The 21,927-nt window shown below is 39.1% G+C and overlaps 1 protein-coding gene across 4 annotated transcripts in view; it reads left to right on the forward strand.

Annotated features, from left to right (window-relative positions):
• CPNE4 (copine 4) overlaps nucleotides 1-21,927 on the forward strand; it is a 249,061-nt gene that overhangs the window by 192,521 nt on the left and 34,613 nt on the right. For all 4 annotated transcript variants that reach the window (XM_052795212.1, XM_052795187.1, XM_052795197.1 and 1 more), the window contains 4 exons: nucleotides 2,260-2,358; nucleotides 11,633-11,719; nucleotides 12,324-12,383; nucleotides 17,955-18,088. In XM_052795212.1, coding sequence (XP_052651172.1) covers nucleotides 2,260-2,358; nucleotides 11,633-11,719; nucleotides 12,324-12,383; nucleotides 17,955-18,088 — 380 coding nt within the window. The remainder of the gene's footprint in view (nucleotides 1-2,259; nucleotides 2,359-11,632; nucleotides 11,720-12,323; nucleotides 12,384-17,954; nucleotides 18,089-21,927) is intronic.

The raw sequence follows: 21,927 nt of genomic DNA on the forward strand, positions 1-21,927 counted from the left end.
GATCTCCAAGTCTTAGAGAAAATATTTTCACTTTTTGACCTGGAGATCTTCCTTTTGTCTGGGATCCCTGCATAAAGTAAGTAAGCAAAAGCGCAGGTGGTAGGATGGTCTTTGCCTGACCAGTGAACTGTTTCAACTGATTAACTTCTGTAGCAATAAGAGACATACTTGTGCTCTTTCCCTATGGGCAGTCCTTTGTACCTCTACCACACATCTTCTATACGGATCAGAGAAATTCCCCTTGCATCGAACCAAACCTCTTCCAGGGGCTAAGTGGAACAGCATTGAAAGTTCAAAAGAAAGCTAGAGTCATTGTAAAAAAAAAAAAGAACCTAAATGATAACACGGGTGGTGGTATACTGCCAGGAGGAGTCCTGGGTATGAGTTTAGTGAAATCACCACCTTTGTGTTGCTTCTACAAAGGCAAATAAGGTGCCTGGGCACTTAGCAGCATAATAAATTCAGGTAACTGGCTTAGATGTAGAGATCAAATATCTTCCTACCTATGCTTCAGGTCAATGGACCTCACATGGACAAACCTTTGTGTGGAAGAGTCTATTTATTAACTTACAGCTGTGATGGGAGGATGTGAGATGATGAACACCCATTAAGGCTGACTTTGTGAGAGACCCTGCCTGTAGTGAGTTACGTTGTTTCAGATAGTCTTTCTCCTGAAATACTTTTTGTCTGTTTGCTCTCACTCAAAGGATTCGGTCATTTTGCCAATATCTCAAGCTTTCTATAGATTCTTTCCCCTACCCTCAAAGTGAATTTACAAACCCCTGGTTTAGTGGGCCAGTGAAAAGCAATTGGCCATGGTGCTCACCTACCAACTCTGACTGGATTATTCAGACTGGTTAGAAAGCATAGCTAGTGGACAGGGAAGTCTGTTTCAATAAAATGCTTTTCTGGAAATATTTAACATTCCAGATCCAGTCAAGATCCAGTGATTTCAGTTCCCTTCCGGGTGAACTCAAAGTGCCCCTTTGGACCAAGCAAACTTCAAATGCCTTGAGGTTTCTCTGAAGACCAAACCTCGCTCTTCTTCTGGTGTCTTGTCACCACCAGTGCTGGGTTAAAAGCACTGAGCCTCACTGAGACAAAGTGGCCTGATAAAATGCACTGTTGTTAAGCCTTGTACCCGAGTATTGCTGCCCCACCACCCCCAGTTATGTTTCATTCCTGCCTTTCTCTGCAGGGACCTCCTCTACTACTTCCACCAGTCCAGTCCTCACCCCACACCCATGCACAGACCTGGAAGACTCGCCCTCAGGAGGGAGTCGACATTACCCTCAAAGCCATCTGATAGCCAAATATCAGTGCACTCATGCGACAGTGCAGATGGCTTTGAGGCATTTCTGCTTTAGAAAAAAAAAGGAAAAAAGGTATTTTGTAACAGGACATTTTTGGTAAAGGCCTCCTGATTCTGTCAACATATGCAAGCTTTATCTAGGGAGACCATGAGGCTGAATAAGGGATTTTGTTCTTTAAAGTTGTGAGCCCCTTTGTTGTCTTTGGGCCAGTTTTAAAATTAATATTTAGCAAAGCATGTAGTTATTACGATGTGCTTCAGTCTTGGCTAGCTGAATTGTATTTAGCAATGTCTGTAAAATAAAATTCTCACAGCTCAAACTCATGGAGATATTCATGTTTATGCATGAATTTAGGAATGACTACCAGCGAGGTTTGGTTTGAATAGTCACTGTTGAGCAACACTGGAAAACAGCCAAGATATGGGCACCAAACACTGATGTGTATAAATTCAAAGCCATTTCAGAAAATGATCTCTGTAACTATTGTCTCACATTCACTGACTGAAAAAATGAGAATGGTAATGTTTGCCCACAAGAACTAGGGTTTGGAATATTAATTTATATTTGTAAAGCACTTCAGTGAGGTAAGTGACTCTTAATTCAGGACACCATTTGACCATGAACATGCAAATACACATAATCCTGTATTTTTACACCTAGCAAAAAGATGGAGTCAAGGAATCCTTTCTTTCTAAAATACATGAACTTGCTTTCATCAGCCACCTCCATAACACACAACTGTCAGTAGCAAGCTGTGTTGAGATTCCACTTGTCATTTCATTTTGATGTAGACAAGAATATGTTTTTAGTATGTCTTGTGATTTCCTTCTAGATAAAACACTACCCAATGCATATTATAATTTCTCTTGTGGTACTTTTCAGTGTAACCCGTTTTCTGTCTGAAGAAAAATGTGCTCTTTTGTTCTTTTCCCTTTTGTCTCCCCAGTGCATAGTTTGGGACTGGGATTCCAACGGAAAGCATGACTTCATTGGAGAATTTAGCTCAACTTTCAAGGAAATGCGAGGAGCTATGGAAGGAAGACAGGTAAGTGGAAACCATCCAAGCAATCTCAATATGTAAGTTTTGTAGAGCAGTGTTCCTCAGACAATCCTGTAATAAAGCAAGTAACATTGCCTCATCATCTCTCCGAAGTTAGTTGCTGTGTTGATCTCTCCCATAGGTTTTACTGTTATCTGGACATGATAATCTGAAAATGCAAAAAGCAGCCTTCCCTGTACATACATGCCTGCAATACTTAGGGTCTTCTCTAGTTCACGTTCTACAGGCATTTCTTTCTGCTAAGTTTTATTTCCTTTGAGTCCGAGCACATGGTTTCTATGAGGTGCTGTGCTGTTACGGGAAAGCAGATGCACAGTCTGGGTGCTCAGAGCATTTCCCTACCAGCCTAAAGGCCTTTACTGGGTGAGGGTCATTCTCCGTCTTTCTCCATTTCTCATGTGCTGCATTCATCGCTGCCAGCTCTAACCTGAACCCATCATGGAGAAACTAATCAGTTTCCTAAATATCTCATGAATTACAGTCCTAAGGGAAAATGAAATTGTTAGCTTATTAATAATTTCACTTCTTTATGTCAGCCTGATCTTTTCAAATTGATGGTAATTATTGAATATGATAAATGATTTGGCATATTTAATTCCAGAAATTGTCGTCTTCTATTATTACTTATTCCTGAAGGTGTTAGTTTTGATAAATTCTCTGAGGGGGAGGTTAAAATGTTGACTTTCTAATCAGCTGGTAATTTGTATTCACTGCTTCATGGTGATCTCAAAACCAAACACAAATGCCTAATAAGCTTTATCTGGGCTTTATATTAAGGTTTTGTTTGTAATGTGTTAATAGAAAGCTAACAAAGAATCAAAAGGTATTTAATAAATGGTAAGCAGTCAGGCTATTCCATAGGTCAAGAAGTTTTTATGATTCTTCTAGATATTTTCTGTTGAAGTTCTTAGAACAACCTAGAGTTTAGCAAATGTTGCTCATGTGTGTAAAATACTGTTGATACATATCAGTCATATATTAACCTGTCATAAATAACTTCTGAACAGAACCTGAGTGTAAATGAAACCCTGTTTTGTTCTCTCAATTTAAGTCAGAGGATCAAAACTTAAACCAAACTGAATTTGAGTGGAAATAAAACCTACCTAAAGAGGTAAACAGATTCCAGAGTGAATAACATTAACAAGGCCAGTGATGTGACAACTCCCATTTTGTATACAAATACCTCTGGCTGGGAAAGGGACTGTGTGAGAGTGGTAAAGGGTGTGTATTTCCAATGTAAATGTCTTCAAAAGAGCATCACAGTCCTTCCCAAACTGACAGCTTGTTGGCCAAGACAAGAGACTTGCAGTCTAGAGTGCCAGGAATGGCTGTGAAGGATAAACTATATATTCTTTATTATGATGGAGAAACAGTCTGCTCTTTTCACCCTCACCTAGCGAAAAGGATGGTTACTCTTTCAGAGGCATAAGAAGTTAGTACAGCAATTTGTCAATTCTTGTTCTAGGTTGACACTACAGTATCAGAGTGCCATCCAGGAATGTTTTAATGTTCCACAATGCTTCAAGTGCCTGAATCTTTCTCTTACTAAGGGCCTGCGATTTGCCATTCTGCAGGCTGCCTTTCACCTGTAACATTGCAATCCGCTTTCACTGCAAAAGTGCAGCTTTTCTCCTCCACACGCCTAAGGCATCGTGGCATTATTTCTTCCTTGTTGCTCTCATTCTGTTGTTACTGTGCAGTTATTCTGTGGGCTCACACCTGCAAAACCCGATTCTGTTGTTATAGCCAGCTCTCACGGGACACAATTGCCACCAATGTGAGAATCGGTCCTTCTCACCCTCTCTTTTCTAATCGTTGTTTTGTAGTCTATTCTGGAGAAAAACAAGATTTAGTGGTTAAGATAGTAGGTAATAGACATTTAAGTGGCTAATAAATATTGCCCAAAGAATATACATGTACATGCTAGATGGCTCTTGCACCTGATGAAAGCAGGCTTCAGTGAGTATAATAGCATGATAGGCAAGAACAAGCAGTAGCAAGTTTGAGCAGATCCTGATGAAAACAATATAGTTATTATGGAAAAAGTATTGTGATCATATCTTGTACAGGAGAGGTCGCTTGTGTGGGAGACCATGTAACTTGTCACTTGGCTGGAGACAGAGACTAATTTCCTTTTCCCTTTCTCTCTTTCTCTCTCCTTCTGTGCCTCCCTCCCTCATCCTCTCTCCTTTTTCTGTATTCTCCAGAAATAACTGTTGCTGCCAAAGGCAGTATATGCCATTAGCTGTGGACCCCATAAATACTTCTTAGTGCATAGTTTATCTCAACATCCTTTGTGCAACATTAAGTAATGTGTTTAGCATTTGTCAGTTTTTTCTTTAGTTTTATTCTTCCCAAAGAAAAAGCATGTGCAATGGAGTGTTTAGTAAACCTTGAGGGAATGGCAGAGGAGGAGGAAGGTGTTTTGCCTTTGAATGGATGTGTTGCTAGGTATTTCTAATAAGGAAGGCTACATCAGAGAAATGTAATTATATGTAGGTGAGGAGAGGAGTAGGTTAGACATAGTTCTTTGTTCCTAGAAGAGACTTTTTCATAGCCTCAGGCCAGAAAATGTTGTTTTCCATGTAGTACTCCTTTCAGTCAGAGGAATAAAACTGCCAGCTACATCCTTCAGCCCATGGCTTTAAGCATTTTTTCACATAGCATCACAACAGTGAGTGTCAAAGATGAGGACCAAAACTTGGAATTTCATCTCAGACGCTGTGGAAGCCAGTGTAAAGAGCAGAACTCAGGTCTGACATCCCTGTTTGAGTTGCTAAGGAGACACAGTGAAACTTCTTATTCTGGTTATATTTTCTTTTGTGCAGTAGACTTTATGGCCAGCTACAGTACATTGCTATAGTTCTGTCAAAAGATAATCAAAAGATAATCAAAACATCCTAGTGATTGTCAACCAGGGTTTTTCACTCTCTCAGGCAACTGGGGAGAATTGGAGGGAACCTTCATCTTTGACGGGGAAACCAGAAACTCTCCTTATGCACCAGCTGCAAATCTGTGCAGTGTTAAAGGAGGCTACACCAATGGCATGGCTCTCCCTCTCTGCCCATCAGCAACGTCTGTATTAGTTGGTATCAGCTCCACAAGTTGCCATAAATGCATTAAGCGATAAGAGTGGGAGTAATGTAGTTTGTGCTGGGGAACAGGAAGAACTGTGTGTCATCTGTGAACTGCTAGTAATTCTCACCGTTTCATCAGCTCACCTCATCTCTGGAGGAGTTGACAAGAATCCTGAAGTTGCCTTTTAATTGTACATAGTTCATCCTCCAGAAGGCACAGAGTATTCTGACCCATTCTTCAACCTCCCCCTTTTGGCTACGAGATGAAAGTATCTTGTAGCCAATCTATCAACAGTTACGGAATGACTTGAGATGCTCAGAATGGATATGTGTCATCTACTTACAGGAGGTGATGGCGCTTCTAAGACTCCGTTCCACCCCTGGGCTGGGTAGTGATTATCCCAAGTTTTGAGTGTCAGCCTCTGATCCGATCAGCTTACAGTTGGCTTGCTGGCTTGCTTCCACTGTGATATTTCTTGGGAATTTGTGTTTGAGACCAGGCATCATTTAGATACGTGTTGTGAATCTAGCACTGGCAGCTTGCTAGTGGTTGAACCAGTAGTGTGTGAAGGAAGAAGAGAAGATTCCTTATCTGAATGATTGATCACCTGTTTTGAGCAGGAATGGTGTGAGTAGTTTATGAATTTCTTTTCTAAATGTGGCAGGTCTTGGGTGAGATTCACAAGTCTTGAATTATGACTCCTTCAGAGTGACAGTTGCTTCTCCATGACTAAAAGGACTGAATTCTGGGAAAGCTTCTTAGTCTTTGGTTGGTGGTACAGATGAAATTAACTCATGCTGTTTAAGACTTCCTGATCATGAACAACCTCAGGATAATAGCTTGGTGTGTGTTTCTGTTCCATAATAATTACCTTGTTGTCACACACTGTTACATTCTGACACCTAGGCTGTTTTCATACTGACCACCAATAAAACCTGGCCCAAAGACATCCCGTTGTTCAAATGCACATCTGAAGCAAGCATTTCTAAACCTTCTGTTTAACATTTTCCACCATTCCAAAATGCATCATTTACTCCTTCACCATAGTCTTGACACAAGAAAATACAGTAAGAACAAGTCCGTCCCTATTTGTGACAGGTTTGGTTTTTTTAGTGAAATACTAGTAAATACTTTGAGTTTATTGTATGCTTAGGATTTGTTCCAAATGTTGGTATAATATATATTTTTAATATATGTGTACAGTGGCAGTTTTATAAGGTGTTCTAATATTAATCTTATCAAACATTTTAAAACAAGACTAGAAAAGCTTGATAAAAAGTTAAAGACTATTAAAGCTTTTCATAGTTGAAAGGAGAAATCATCTACTAATGAGAAAAAAGTAACTTTTTTTTTTTTTTAATGAAGGCAATAAAGCCAGAGGGATTTGGGGGGAAAAAAGTCACAGAAACATAAACCACCTGGATCCCCATGCAACACGGGAGTTACGTAAGGGAAAAATCTGTTCCTATATTACATAAAAATGGACATGTGTATTGTGCACACACACAGAAGGAAAGGGGAGGAAGAAATCCTCCTGTACTTACCATCTCCACTGACATTCCCACAAGCTCAGGATGTTATTAGGTGGGCAAGGAGGGCTGCTGTGATGCACAAGATTGGATGGGGTCCTGAGGGGATCTGCATTGGGTTCCCCCATTTGCCCAGATATTTGGCTATGACCCTCACTCAGGGCCTTTGCATTGGGTAGCTCTTCAGATAACTGTGCAGGGATGAGACTTTCAAGCCTTTGGTAATGGCCCAAGGAGTTTATAGACACAAACAGACAATTCCATGTCCAGTTTTATCAGGAGATGATCAAGTTCATCCAGGACTGTCTGCAATATCAGCAGCTGCTGCTGGCCCCAGAGAGGGCAACAGAGGCTTCAGAGGAGGGTGAAGCCATGTCAGGCACCTGCCACATCCCTGTGATTAGGCAGCCAGCAGTGCAACCTCAGGAGCACGGGTGAGGCTGGGGAACTTGGCCGAGGAAACGAGAAATGCTTTGGTTTTCACTTCAGTCCCCAGGTGCAAGTTTCCAGAGGAAACCTCTGATAGTGATTAAAAGCAGTTCTTCTCCCATGGTGGATGTCTTTGTGGGCAGAAGGAGGAAAAAACCCACCCTGTCCTCTTGCCTAAAGGGATGGCAGGAATAAACTAGCCTTTCAGGCAGGAGTTGCAGTTTGCTTGAAAGTGATTTGCTTTTCTTGAGGCATCAGAAAAAGATAATGCAGGATATAGAGCTGCCTGCTGTCGACTGGGTTTTTTCACCCTGTCCATTAGACCACAATGCCTCCTTTGTGATTTACAAACTATGCAATTTCTTGCAGCAGCCGTACATGAAGGAACAGGAGAGAAACAAAAGAATTGCAGCGGGGGCAAGAGAACATGCTAATGATCACCCAAGTTTTGCCATAGCTGTCTAACCTTTTCTTTCCTCACAGGACTACCCAATGTCCTGGTGTGCAAGCACAGTGTCCCAGAGAAAGCAACTGCTCTGTATCATGATTTCTCTTGCCTCAGGGTACATGAAACTCTCCTGAGATCTTCATTTCTGTCTCTGAATAGCTTGGGCTATTGGTAGCCACATACTGCCCAAATTTTGGTTCTACAATCGTTGCCTGCATTTATTCACCTCCATTTCCCTTTGCTGGTGTGTGGCACAGATGGTTGCATCATTTGCTCTTTTCTTCTGGATGTTTGGTAAGAGAAGGGGTAAGGATGTTTGGGAAGGCAGCATCCTTCACTGCAGGGAGTAACATCTCCCATTGAGGGATCTGTGTCTCCTCATTACAGCAATGAGAGGATTAGGACCTTCTAATGTCAGAATTAGTTTGCTGACTTTCATTGAAGAATAGCTGGGTGGAGTTTGTCTTATTCAGAAATTCTCCACATGGTGGTTTCAATTTTGGGGTATAAACGAAACACCAAAGCAGTATAGTCTGGGGGTTCATTACCGACTTTTGCAACAGTACTTATATTAAATTAACAGGAGATAGTTAAAACCAGGTTGCTTTCTGTTTTGGATTCACTGTGTTGTTTGACAGGGAAAGAGCTTGCATAGCCCAGAGCTGCCAGGCATTTGGAGGAAATGCTAAGTGACTTTCAGAATGATGAATCCAAACTTCACAATGTTTACCATTAGCGTCAGATTGCAGACTCTTGCATTAGTTTCCTCTCAACTAAAAAGTTAATTTAAGAGACAAAAATGAATTGATAAAAAACAATGTCAAATTAATACCGGGAATGGAGGAACAGACTGAAAACTGAGCTTGGCCTCGCAGTGCAAGCAAAATATTTGAAATTTGTTTCTTGTTATTACTTACCTGCTTAGAGCTGTATTCTGAACTCTGTTCCCTTTAGAAGAGCTGGAGATATGACAAGGCATGTATAGGAATTTCCTTCAAATGATGCTTGTCATTTTCAGCTTGAACTGTGGGAACTGCCAAGGTCAGAACTGGATCTTGGTGGGTAAGTGAAGATAGAGAGTTTTATGTAAAATGGTAATACTGTTTTTCTAAGCCTGTGAACTGGGAATGTCTTCTTCCTCCTCTCCTCTCCTCTCCTCTCCTCTCCTCTCCTCTCCTCTCCTCTCCTCTCCTCTCCTCTCCTCTCCTCTCCTCTCCTCTCCTCTCCTCTCCTCTCCTCTCCTCTCCTCTCCTCTCCTCTCCTCTCCTCTCCTCTCCTCTCCTCTCCTCTCCTCTCCTCTCCTCTCCTCTCCTCTCCTCTCCTCTCCTCTCCTCTCCTCTCCTCTCCTCTGTACTGTCACATCAACAGATTTAATAGGTGCAAAATTGTTCGTTCTTTCTGCTTTCCTACTTCCTAGGAATTTGCTAGTATGTTCTTTCCTTTGTTTTGTTATCCACATCAGCCAATGACATGTTAGTGACTTGCACATGGAGTATTTTAATGAGCTTTAGATAGTTGCTGAGAATTGTTATCCATACATATCAAAATGCATTGCAAAGGTAGGTGAACATTCCTAGTTGCAATTTACAGTTAGCGCAGAGAAGCTGAGAGGCTGGCCACAGGCACAGATTTTTCTCCCCTGAAGTAGTGTTTTATGCTGCTTTCGTGCTTATATTGTGTAAACTTCTTCCAGAAACCAATCACATGAACATAATGTTTATCAGGCTTAAATAATCCTTTTCCCAAGCAGAGGAATTATGTGCATAGTGTAAGGGTTCATATAGGTCAGGCCTTGTTCAAGCATGCACATTGAAAAGTGTTAGTGTTGGAGGATTATAAAATTACGGAAGTTCACCTTGGACATTCAGGGGAAAGCAATGAGGTCTCTCCAGTGTAGTTCAGTGTTGAGGGGAGGAACACAAATCCTGCCTCCTATTTTTTCTGTCTATTTAATATATTACAGTTGCTGTATACTATACAGACAGCACAATTTCTCTGTGGGAATGCTTGCAGTAAGTTTGGAGACAACTGTATGCTAAACCATTTTGCCAGACAGCAATGTATAAGGATGCGAGTGGGCAGTGCTTTTGCCTTGCTGTCAGATTGCTCTCCCAAATATGAGTTTATTGCACTCTGTGTCATAGAGCGCCCTCTTTACTTGGAGAGAAGGGCTTTTATTTCTTAAGCCTGACTGCTTCTCTTGAGTAGAGAAAAAATGTTTATGGAGGATTTCCCCTGAACATGTGGGCCTGTGTCTGCCTGTCTTCTCAGTTGGAAAATTCATTTCATGAGACAAATAACTGAGCTGTAGGCTAACTGGGAGAGCAAACAGATGTGCTTCCTGCAGTTGGAACATTTTTTTGTCTTTTCCCATTCTTCACTCTGTCATCTGTCTGCAGTAACACAGTCATGAAAGTACTCCTCCTCCCCTGTGCAGAAAAGGTCTCATATTGCTCCAAAGCCATATGGTTTGCCTTCCCTTTTTTGACATTTGACAAAAGCTCTAAGTTTGAAATACTTCAGAGACATCCAAATAATTGCTGCTAGGCAATGGTTTGAAGCTCAATGAAATCGCTGGGGCTGTTCATAAAGTAAAAATAGTTTTACATGCTCAAACACTTTGCTCAGATCCTATATGAACGTCTTCACTATAGACAAAGTATTGTAACACTTATGAAGGTCTTCACTATAGGCAAAATATTGTAACATTTAAGACAGATATGTTTCATTTCAAAATGTCATAATGGGAATTTTTAGATAATAGTTCATCCTGGTTCCCTTTGGAGATACATTCTTTATGTTACCAAACATCACATGTTTTTTCCCAGCACTTGAAAGCACCTCCCTGAAAGAAAACAGTAATGTTCTTAACTGTATTTAATAACACATTACAGATACAAATCTGGATTTACAAATGCCAATAGATACTTGCACGTACAAACATACATTTTACTCCTGCAGTAAGAGGCATGAATAATATTGTAGACTTTAGAGGTCAGGGTCTGAAAGCTTGGTCTTATCAATCTGCCCGAAACTGGAGGAGGGCAGAACATTTGAAGTGGAAGTCAGTAAGACTCTGGGAGATGTTATGATGGGAACAAAACAATGTATCTCAGTAACAAGGTAGGACTATTTTGCTGTAAAATTGACTATTTGTAAATAAAACTATTCAGAACATTTTAAAAAAGGGTTTTAATATATTCTTAGGGATAATTTTCAAATATATCAGTAATTAGATAACTGCATCTGTGCACATTTTAATGATTTTCTTAACTTTTTATTTTATTATCAGACTTAAAGGAGAAACTACTGCTCTGTTTCAAGAGAGTGAGATGATTTCTGATCAGAATTTCTCCAATCATGAGTTTAATACAAAACACCAGTGTTACTGCATAGGCAGTTTTGTAGTTGATACAATGCATCAGGTTGCTCCCTCCAGTATTTTCATTTGTATTAAATTCCCTCTTTTTTAATCCTCTTAAATGATCTCAATCTTGCTTATGTAACACCTGAACCTACAAGACTGGAAGACAACACATGAATCTGGATCTCTCTCTCAGTGCTGTGTCCACATGTATGTGTTTGAAGACAGATGTTTGCCCTGAGCCTTATTCTATTAAGATCATTCTCTGCATAGTTAATGGTTTTCATTTTTTCTTCTGTGTGCACCGTTATTTGATAGGATTTAGTCAACTGTGGAAATCAGTGCCATTTTTGTTAATTATTCAATTTGTACATAGGTTTTCCTTCAAGCAGTGACTGCTATTTTTCACAGGTACAATGGGAGTGCATTAACCCCAAGTACAAAGCAAAGAAGAAGAATTACAAGAACTCAGGCATTGTCATCCTTAACCAGTGCAAGGTAAATACATGTTTTACTCTTTGGCTGTTTCTTTACTAAGCTCTCAGCAATATATTTTAATGGTGTTTGGAAACACAGACGACAAAGTGGAACTGCCTGTAGAATAGCAGTGGAAACTGCTCCACTACAAAAAGTAAAGACAAGCACTTGAATCCCAAAGGTAAGCTGACTATCCCCAACTCTCCTCTTTCATTACTCTTGCCCTGTCCCTGCTGTTGTGCAATGGAGTAGGCAGTACTACACTCTTATACCTACAGGCTTGCCAATTGGCCTTTTGTGTGTTTCCATTCTAATCCTTCCATCATTTCTACAAAATTGCTCTTGTTCCTCCTAAACCAATAGCAAAATTTCCACTGACTTCCCACTGAGAAGGAGCAGAGCTTGGTTCTATTTTTGGTGTGAATTTTCCTTTCTGTAGTTTCATAATTTTGATATTTTCTCTGTTTACATTTTTGTTTTCTGTCTCAAACTATATTTAACGCTTTCTTCCTTTACCTTATTTTCAATTGGTCCCTTTCCTCCTTCCAATTTACTTTTTTCAGGCAGTTCTCTGATGTTTTAGCAGTACACAGCTAATCTGAATGTCTTGCTTTCTTGTCTGCAGATCCACAAGATGCATTCTTTCTTAGATTATATCATGGGAGGCTGCCAAATACAGTTTACAGTAAGTGTCTTACTTCTCTAACTTGTTTTAAAGAAAGGGAATCCCCTTAGATACTGATTCATTACTTTCACAGAGAAATGATTCTTACATGCCATTCCTTGGTAAATTATTAAGGTCTTCTTGCAAAATGTATTAAGCCCAGAAAATAAAACTATTCTAATGCAGTAGGATTTTTCTTGCACATGCTGACTTACTTTTATGTTTTGCAGCAGTGACAATCACATTGCAAAAAGTAAAGACAACTTCATACAGGGGTGAGAAGCTAAGGTGGTGTAGTCCTACCAATTCCATCTGAGCTACACCCAGTCCCAAAAGCTGGAGAACTGAATTAGCCCCTTTGACAGTGCTGACTGGCCTTTGGCTTTTGAGCCTCAGTTTGTTCACAAGAATTTCAAATAAATTCCCTTGTTGGGACTGTGTCACGGGGGGGGATTTCATCTCACCTTAAATGTTAGATGCCCTGTTCATCAATCCTATGGGCTAGTCTTCCTTTCCAGAATGAGTCCTCCATTAAAGCAAGTTGTTTCCCCTCTAATGGTGCCATACAGAAAGTCACAGGCAGAGCAATAGTCCAGCCAGGGACCTCTCTCTGTCAGTCTGGGGTAAATGCTAGGGTACATGCTGATGTTTCATACCTCAGCCATAGCTACCAACAGTAAGATGGCACTACAGAGGGACACAGTTATAATTTAGAGCGAATTCAGAAGCTACTCAGTTCAAGGAACAGGGGATAAAATGATTTGTGGAGCTCCCCATAAACAGAAATACAATATTTTGCACTTCCAAGTAATCATTTTTAGAAACATTTAATGCTGTGTGGTTTTGACCTTTTCTTTTTCTTTTTTGTTTTTGTATTTTGAATCTGGGAAATAAGAATAAAAATTAAAAAAAAAACAAACTGTATTTCCCATAGCATAGGAATACAGATTGTGGCTCGGTTCCAGTCTGGTTTATATGACTTCTAATTTCATGCCAGTTACAGGGATAAAATCTAGTGCTCCAAGGTAATATTCTTCTTCTAGAGATCTTTTATTTTCCTGTAGCACCATGCCCTGTTTCTGGTCCCAGGTATTAATGTCGTGGTATCAGATATTGGATGCTACTGAAATGTTCCATTTCACTTTTTCCAGACAAGCCTTCATTTTCCAAAAAGCTGTAACAGAAAAAGAAAGATTTTTTTTTTGTCCCAACAGAAAGTTCCGGCAACAGCAGCAGCTATAGACAGTAGTGGATTTTCTTCTTGTGTACTAATCAGCTTTTTGAGATGTAGAACATGCACTTTGCCAGTACACCTCACAAACTCATTGGATAACACCCAGAACTGAGGACCCTGCTTTTGGTTTTGAAGGAAATACCTACTGTAGTGGACAAAGATCTTTGTAGTTGTCTTCTCTCAAGCAAAGCATTCTGTGTAATCACCTCTCTGCCTTACCGAGCTTCTTCTGTTACCCCCACATGCCTGCAATGCCCATTTCTCCTCCAAATCTGAAACTCGCCAATCCCTGGAAACCCCTTTAATTTATCTTTCCTGACATTTCCTCCATAAAAATATGACTGGAAGAAAATTATCAAATGTCTTCAAGGTCATTAGCTGAAAGACAGTAATGTCTTTAAGTAATATTTAAAAGCCTTTTCTAATCAGGGCAGGTGCTTAAGCACATGCAGAGACTGGTTAATATGCATTTCCCACAACTCTAGCTCAAGCACAGGAGCACTGTAACTATTAGAAAGTGTCTAGCGATATACATGTTATGATGTTACAGCTGTGCTTTTCAAACTCTTTTTGATTCCTCCTAAATGTTTTCCTATGGAAGAGCAAGTCCTTACACAGTGCACTGAAGGGTCGTGGCAATTTGCTTGCCTTTTATTTACTTGTCACAGATTCCCTATTAGTAGGCTGTGAACCACAAGTTGGAAACTGCTGTGTTAAAATGCATTTAAATGGATAGTATTGCTTCTACTATATTTTACTATTTTAATATTTCATTTTGCTGAAATGAAACAAAACCATTGATAATAGGAAACTTAGGTAAACTCAACTGCAAGGACGGGCAGCGAGGACATAAAGGAAACGAAAGATCCATTATACTGTGAACCGCAGAGATCCCTGAATTACTGCTGACCTCAATGGTAAATCCACCAGCTACAGGATTGTGTAACCTCATCACTATCAGTTTTCAACTTACATGGACTCAGGGGAAGCTGTTGTGGATGTCTCTGTGCCTATAGCTCTGCTCATGCATAACCTAGTGATTCTACTTAAAGACTCTCCGCATGTTTTACTTCCTCCTGTCTGAGTTGCACCAGGCCCCAGTGATGATAGCAGACGGGTTGTGAGATGTGTTGCTGCTTCCAGAAGCATATCAGAGATTCTGCAGTGGGCACTGAAACCAAAGGGTGCAGCCTACAGGGGAGATATTCAATGCTCCCTTGCTTTCTGCACACATCATATAATCTCCTTTTCACAAAGTCCTAATCTGGTTAATTGAGACCACTGAAATAGAGGAGGCCTATCCCTTCCACCTTCCCAGATTTCCATTTATTTTAACTGGAATGGATCTGGAATTGTTTGAAACTCTCCTGGTACATGTGGTGGTGGTGGTGGTGGTGGTGTTGTCCTAATGACATTTCTGTTGAGTTCATGCTGTGTACAGGCAGTATGATAGAACTGTGATTTGAAAGGGCACTTGCTGAGGGAGGGAAACTGGGATGCTAAGGATACATTTGATAACAAAAAGCTGTGGTATGATGTACCTGCTTATTTAAGGCACTAATGAAGGCTTTGGTAACATCATGCTGTGTGTTCTTGGGATACTTTGTACGTCTGTTGTAGGAACATAGTTTGTAGTTAGAAAGAATGTCTCTGAAAAACGAAAGTAAACTTCTTCTTTACTTTAAAACCATTTATTAAGAAGCTTTCATCTATAGAGATCAATAGTGCTGATTCCAGTCCGCTATTTTTATGCACTGCTTATTGCAAAACCCTGTATCTCTTATCAGTGTTGCCTGCTGCAGAAGAAATGTTCAGAAGTTGGCAGTGCAAATGGGTCTGTAGTCAGAAGACATTTTCATCACTTCAGGAAATACAGCAGAAAGGATGTGTAACATGCATAAAAGGAACTGTAATAGAAAGATATATTGGACAGATTCTCTCTCAGGCAGGTCACGGTATTGGGCAGGCTGATTTGTTGCTGACAGATTTAGCAGGAGGTCCAAGCTATGTAGGATGTTTTTAGCGCAATGAAAATCACCCTTTTACAAGGCTGAGGAAAAAAAGTACTAAGAGTGTTGTTATTGCTATGTTAGGTTCTTATTTAGCTGTGGGAAGATGACTGGCACATTGGAACTGATACATTTAAAGATACACTGATAAAAATCAAATGTACGCACTGTAAGAAAGATTCCTACTTTGCTGCCCACAAGATTAGCTCAGTTGTGATATTAGCCTAACTTCTGTGATATGTTAGTTTTACAATTTAGTTTTACAAATCCTTATCCTAGGTATTTGCACAAGACCTTGGTACTGCTGGGTAATGTTAAAAGAGCAGACATCTGCACTGTTATTTTGGAATCGTGGCAAGCAACACTAGCCACAGACTTTTTTCCAAGCTCTTGAAACCCACTGCTCCTTCCTACGCTGTGCTATTCTTTTCAGTTAAAAAGCATTTAGCTGTGGCTAACAGCCATGAAGGAAGACTTGTCCAGTTCTGTCTGATGTGTCACTCGAGTCTTGTTAATGTCTGTTTTGAGATTATGAGTAAAAACGCCTACTTTTAACAATTTTACAGGAATGCCCTTTGTTTCTCTATCATACTGTGACATTTTTGCACTTTCTATAATCAGAACAAAAAATTAAGGTTAAATTAATACCAGAGAAAATATACAACTTTTTTAAGAAAATCCACACACCTTGGCTAAGATTTTTCAAGAACAAGTGTCCCAAAACTAAGCTAATGCATACAAGTGTCTATGGATTTACTTTAGGTTTCACAAACCACTAGTGTTTCTTTCTTCCTCAGTTACGTACATGCATACAAGTGAGAACATGAGAGGTTTCCCATTGATTTATTCAAGTTAAATCAAGCTATCATTTTTGAAAAAAAGATCTATGTGGAAGACAGACTCACTTCTTCAGTGTATAAACAATGAGTAGGGAAGCAGAGGTGAAAGATTACTTTATTTGCAAGCCAAATCAAGCTCCTATCTCCTGACTGAAATGCGAGGTGCTGGCAGTTCATAGTTGATCAAGGTGACGAAGGGATTTCCAAGCTAACTAGAGCCCAGTGAAAAATATTTTTCTTCAGCTGAGTTAGAGGTGGAAAATCAGAAACAGTGGGGAAAAGCCGTGTTGCGTTGAGCCTGTATGATTTTCCCTTTTAGTTTTGAGCAATGAAAAATAAGTTTCAGGAGGACTGTGTCATTTTTTTAAGGGAGAATGAAAACGTCATGTTTCATTTTCATTTTATAGCTGCATAAAATAGTCTTCCCTCTGCTCCAGCTGGGGAAGCTGCACATTCACAGAGGCAAGCTGGGACTTCAAAGTTCTTTTTGCAGCCTTCTGCAAGGCCCTTACCTGTCAACTGCACTGCAAAACTGAAAACTGAACTCTGTGCATTTGTCCATTGAATATCCAGGTATAATGGGTTTTTTGGAGGAAGAGGTCATTGGACAAAATCATAAGGAAGTTTGTAACTGGCTTTGTTCCCTCTATGAGACCCTTTGGGTTTCTTGTTGCTCCTTTTAGGAATTCCTAGAAAGCAGCAGCACAAATTCAGAAGAGGGCTTTCTGGTCCATGATAGTCATATCACAGGAAGATGTGTGCCAGAGTACTTCACTTCAGTGAGAACTATAAAGAGCATTTTAAAAGGGTGAAATTAATTTTAAGAGGATTCATTAATATTTGCTTTTGCAATGAATGCTTCCCACAATCTTCTCTAAGCCTTTTCAACACAAAAATCTGTGCAGGGTTCAAGCTTTATTTTTACCCTGCAGCTCACCTTTAAGCTTGCTATCATCTACGAAATTGGGAGGGTTAATTATTTAATGCTTAGATGTTTTAAAGATAAAAAATACCAGACAGGCAGTATCTACTGCTATTACTACAGCCACAGTAAGGTTTAAAATAGCTAAAAAATGTCCCTAACTGGAGTTTTTAATTTATAGTTTCAGTAGGTTTTTAAGTCTCTTGGGATGTTTTTGCTGCAAAGCTTTTATGTCCTGAACATCACCTGAGCTGGAATAATTTAATTAAGTATGAGAACCTAGAGATAGTTAATTGGATTCATTTGTATTAGAACATAATTTTCCACATAGAATAATAATGCAGTTCATTTTTTTTCCTAATTATGCCATTTTAGTTTTATTATCTCTTATTTTATAAGCTGGTATTTACTTTTAGCCATATTTGTCAATACTATCCTAATTCAAATTTGATGAAGTACACTGTAAAATAACCTTTGCTTTAAGGCTGCAGTCTCTACGGAAAACTGTTTCTGGTAGATATATGGTTCGTGTGGGTATACTTATGCCCCGAAGAGCTCCACAACATACTGACTTTTCTTCTTTTCCAGGTAGCTATAGACTTCACTGCATCAAATGGTGATCCTAGGAACAGCTGCTCGCTGCACTACATCCACCCCTACCAACCCAATGAGTACTTGAAAGCACTGGTAGCTGTTGGGGAGATTTGCCAAGACTATGACAGGTAAATAACCACATTTGATAACAGAGTTGTCTTTAGAAAGTGTTTTCACAGTGTGAAATCAATGACTGCCTGTTGCCGGCTGCAGTAGCTCAATGTTTAGTCACTTAAGAGAAATGACTGCACGTCAGAAAGATAGTCTACCTTAGCACACTTTTGAGTGGTTTAGATTAGCTTGATGATAATGAAAGGCCCGGCTCTTGGCTGTTTGGCTGGTATGTGTGTTAAGTTTCAGGCTTGTATTCACATGCCAAAATTGCATGTTTGGGGAGATTTTTCAATGTGTGTTAAACTTGAAGCCTGTTTTGCAGATGCTGATAGCATCCTTACTGATATGCTTGGGAGTCTGGTTCTATCCCATCCTACGGAAAAGTGTACAGAGATGTTGTGTTTGAAACTGGATTTGTAGTTGCCTAAACTGCTTAGTGGCCGTGTCTATTCTTAGAAGTAAATGTGTGGTCTTTTTCAGTGTTCTCCTAGCCTGTTGAATATTACAGTCTCTTCTAAAATAAATATTAAAAGATAGTGATAATGTGTGCACACAACATGCCTTTAAATAAATGAACAAATGCAGGTAATTCGGCCAAATATGCTTTGATTACATTATGTACTTCTGTTGCTTTCAAATGGGCTGCCTGCTTCTATCAAATTAATTGTCCATTATTAGTCTAATTACCAAGTGCATTTCCTTTAAATGTTCTTTCTTTGTTGGTGAGCTATAGTATCTTACACAATTATTCTTTCTAATCTTTGCACGTGTAATAGACATCCACCCACCACTTTGCTGTATGTAAATACCAGATCTTAAAAAAACAATGGTATTTCCAGGCAAATTTGAATTATACTTTGTGTATAAATTGTGAAGTGACTTAATGCTGTGATTTGCATGTTACATGTCTCATATACCAATTAGCCTGCTCAGAGGCACTTCCATTTGCATGGTAATGAAATGTCTTCTCAAAGAAGAATGAGGAAAATACTGCCCTGATACAATTTCTGTAAGAATTTGATGGTCACACTTAGTCAATGAATCTGAGAAAATTAATATTTTATTGTAAGTGAGCTGATCAGTCCTCAGTGATTATCCAGTAATTTAATAATTACTAGCAATAATTCAGAGGATTAATATACTTCAAAATAGGGAAAGGAATAAAAAGGGGTGGTTTATGCACACAGATCTTTTTATTTTATCATTTAAGGTGTATTTTTTAAGAAAATGAAATAGTTAAGTGGCACAGTCCTTCCTGTGTGGAAATATTAATCCCAAATCAGGATTCTTCTCTCAATATAGCATATTCCAATCCATACAAAAAATAATGGCCAGTCATTTTTTAAATGAAGTCATCAGCATCATTCAGTTCTATTGTGCTGCAGAAAATGCCTGTTGATGCTAATCAGCACAACTAAGGTTGTATGAGCTATGGACTAGGGCTGAACAAAAGACAGAATTTCTTTTCCCAGGGAAGTGTCACCTTTCTGGCATGTGTTTGGCCTGTCCATGCTCTCAAGTTGTGATATATTCCCATGGGCATATATATGATATATATGGTGTGTTCCCATGGGCAAGTTGATTCAACATGGTCAGTGCTTTCTGATCAAAATGTCAAGTAAGGAGCTTTTCTTTATATTTGGACATTTTGAATCCAGAAAACTGGAAATGAAAACTTAGAATTTTCTAAAGAAGAAAAGAAATTAGGAGGAGCAAACCTTCACACAAAATAATCTACAGGTTCTATATAGAAGTTCTTTTTGTGTTTAGTTGCAGCCTTGAGACGTATGAGCATATACGACCTATAAAGCAAATCTCTATATACAATTTAAAAAAAAGAGTTTCAAATTCAGTAACAGTCTGAAACGTGGCACAGATCCGTAACTGCGGCAGTGAGCCCAGTTGTGCTTCAAATACTGGAGTAGGATTTCTGTTTCCAGGTTAAGAGCAGCTAGAAGTGAAAAGAGAGGGACCTGCTGAACCTAAGGGCTGTTCAGAGCCAGAGTGTCATCATTTGCATTGGGGCATGTCGTTAGTAAGATTAAAATAGGAGACCACAAAGATGGCACTGCTGTTACCTGAAGTTTTATAGTTTTTACCCATCAATTATATCAAATAGGCAGAACTGGCTGATTTCAGTCCAAACCAAGGAAAATGGAGTGGTTTTCTTTGGGTCTCAGGATTAAGGTATTTACATCAAATGAAACAATAGTTGGAATAAAGTAAAATCTGTTGTTTGCAATTCTTTTTGCGTTCCAGTAGCACAGCTGTTGAATGCTAAGTACTTTTGCTACACTTACATACCAAATGACTGCTTTTTAATTTTTTTTTTTAAAAAGCCTATCGCTATTACTTAAAATACTTCTGTAATTAGCAACATTCAGATTTATTTGTAATTTGGGAGGAATTGGATTGGCAAGTGATATATAGAGAGACCACTCAAAATCCAAAATTTTCTTTTATATACTCTACTTAGTTCTGTCGATCAAGTAAAATCTTCTCATAATCTATGTTTCTGTACTTATCAGCCTAACGTAATGTATTCCTAAGTAATTAATGCTCCAAATTAAGTGCTGCCTCACATCCCTTGAAACAGTGGAATAATCCCTGCTCATCCAAAAGCCCATTTATCTGTATGGTTCAGAAATTCCTGAAACAGTTCAATGAATAGCACCATTCTGCATAGTTAAGCATGAAAGAATAAGATTCATTCTTTCATCAGCAATATTCAGAGAATGAGAAATAGACTTTGATTATTATCCGGATTGTAGAAATGCTGCAGTCCTGTAGGAATGGGCCAATCTGATAATGGTATGGGAAATGGAAGAGCTGTTCACCTGCACAAAAGACTTAATACTTCATCTATATGGCAGAATTGTTTCAGGCTATAACAACATATGTCATAAGAGAGAAGATAAAGTTTGTATGTGATATAATCAGTGGCTAAGCAACAGCAGCAAGGGATCATAACGGAAGGAGGAACATTCATTAGTTTTAAGGAATTAGGCTCTAAAATGTAGTTAGAAATACTGGAAAGGGGAAAACACATTAAAAACTTATTATTGAAAATATTTGGTATAGTAAGCAGACACCTCCATGGAGAAGAATTTATGTTAAGATAAATGACTCATGAATGTTTAAAGATGAACTCATGAAGCAATAAGTGAGAAATACATATTTCCATTTAAACATTTTCAGAAGCTTTCTTTTATATTAAGAATTATATCACTGGTATAATTTTACCTTGAAATTGAGCAAGTCTACTCCACATTTTTGTATCATAAAGAAACATGAAAATGATGAAAAATCATTGGGTGCTGAAGTGTTTAGTATTAAAAGGACCTGCTTCTGTATCATTCCATATTTATTCTTTACCTCAGTAATTTCAGTATTGAGTTCTCTGGATCAGAAGTCAAATCAAGTGGGTTTTGACGACCAGCAATATCAGCCTAGCCAGGATCCTGAAAAATCAGCTGATCACTACCAAATGTGCGTATATTCCCTCTATATGTTTAGAACAACGAGCTAGCAAGTGTACATAAGGCAGATGAGATTATACCTGGCTCTCAGTGTGCTACAGCTGGCTTAGGAATTCTAACCTTCACCAACTCTGAACAATGGTTTTGGCCACCCTTTTGTTTTGGAGCCTGGTAAAGACCCCTTCAAGAGAATGCTATTTTCAAAGGATGGATGGTAGGTGTCGAACACCCAGATACGAGGAAAGACAAACTCATTCATCGGTTGAAATATCAGACCTCTGAACCAGAATCGTATAAAAGCCATGGAACTCTGTAATTTATATAGTAATAATTTTGAATGTGTCCTGTTTTCCATGGCAACTGTTCCCCAAATA

The sequence above is a fragment of the Harpia harpyja genome, chromosome 1 (assembly GCF_026419915.1).
Source record: "Harpia harpyja isolate bHarHar1 chromosome 1, bHarHar1 primary haplotype, whole genome shotgun sequence".
NCBI classification, from domain to species: domain Eukaryota; kingdom Metazoa; phylum Chordata; class Aves; order Accipitriformes; family Accipitridae; genus Harpia; species Harpia harpyja.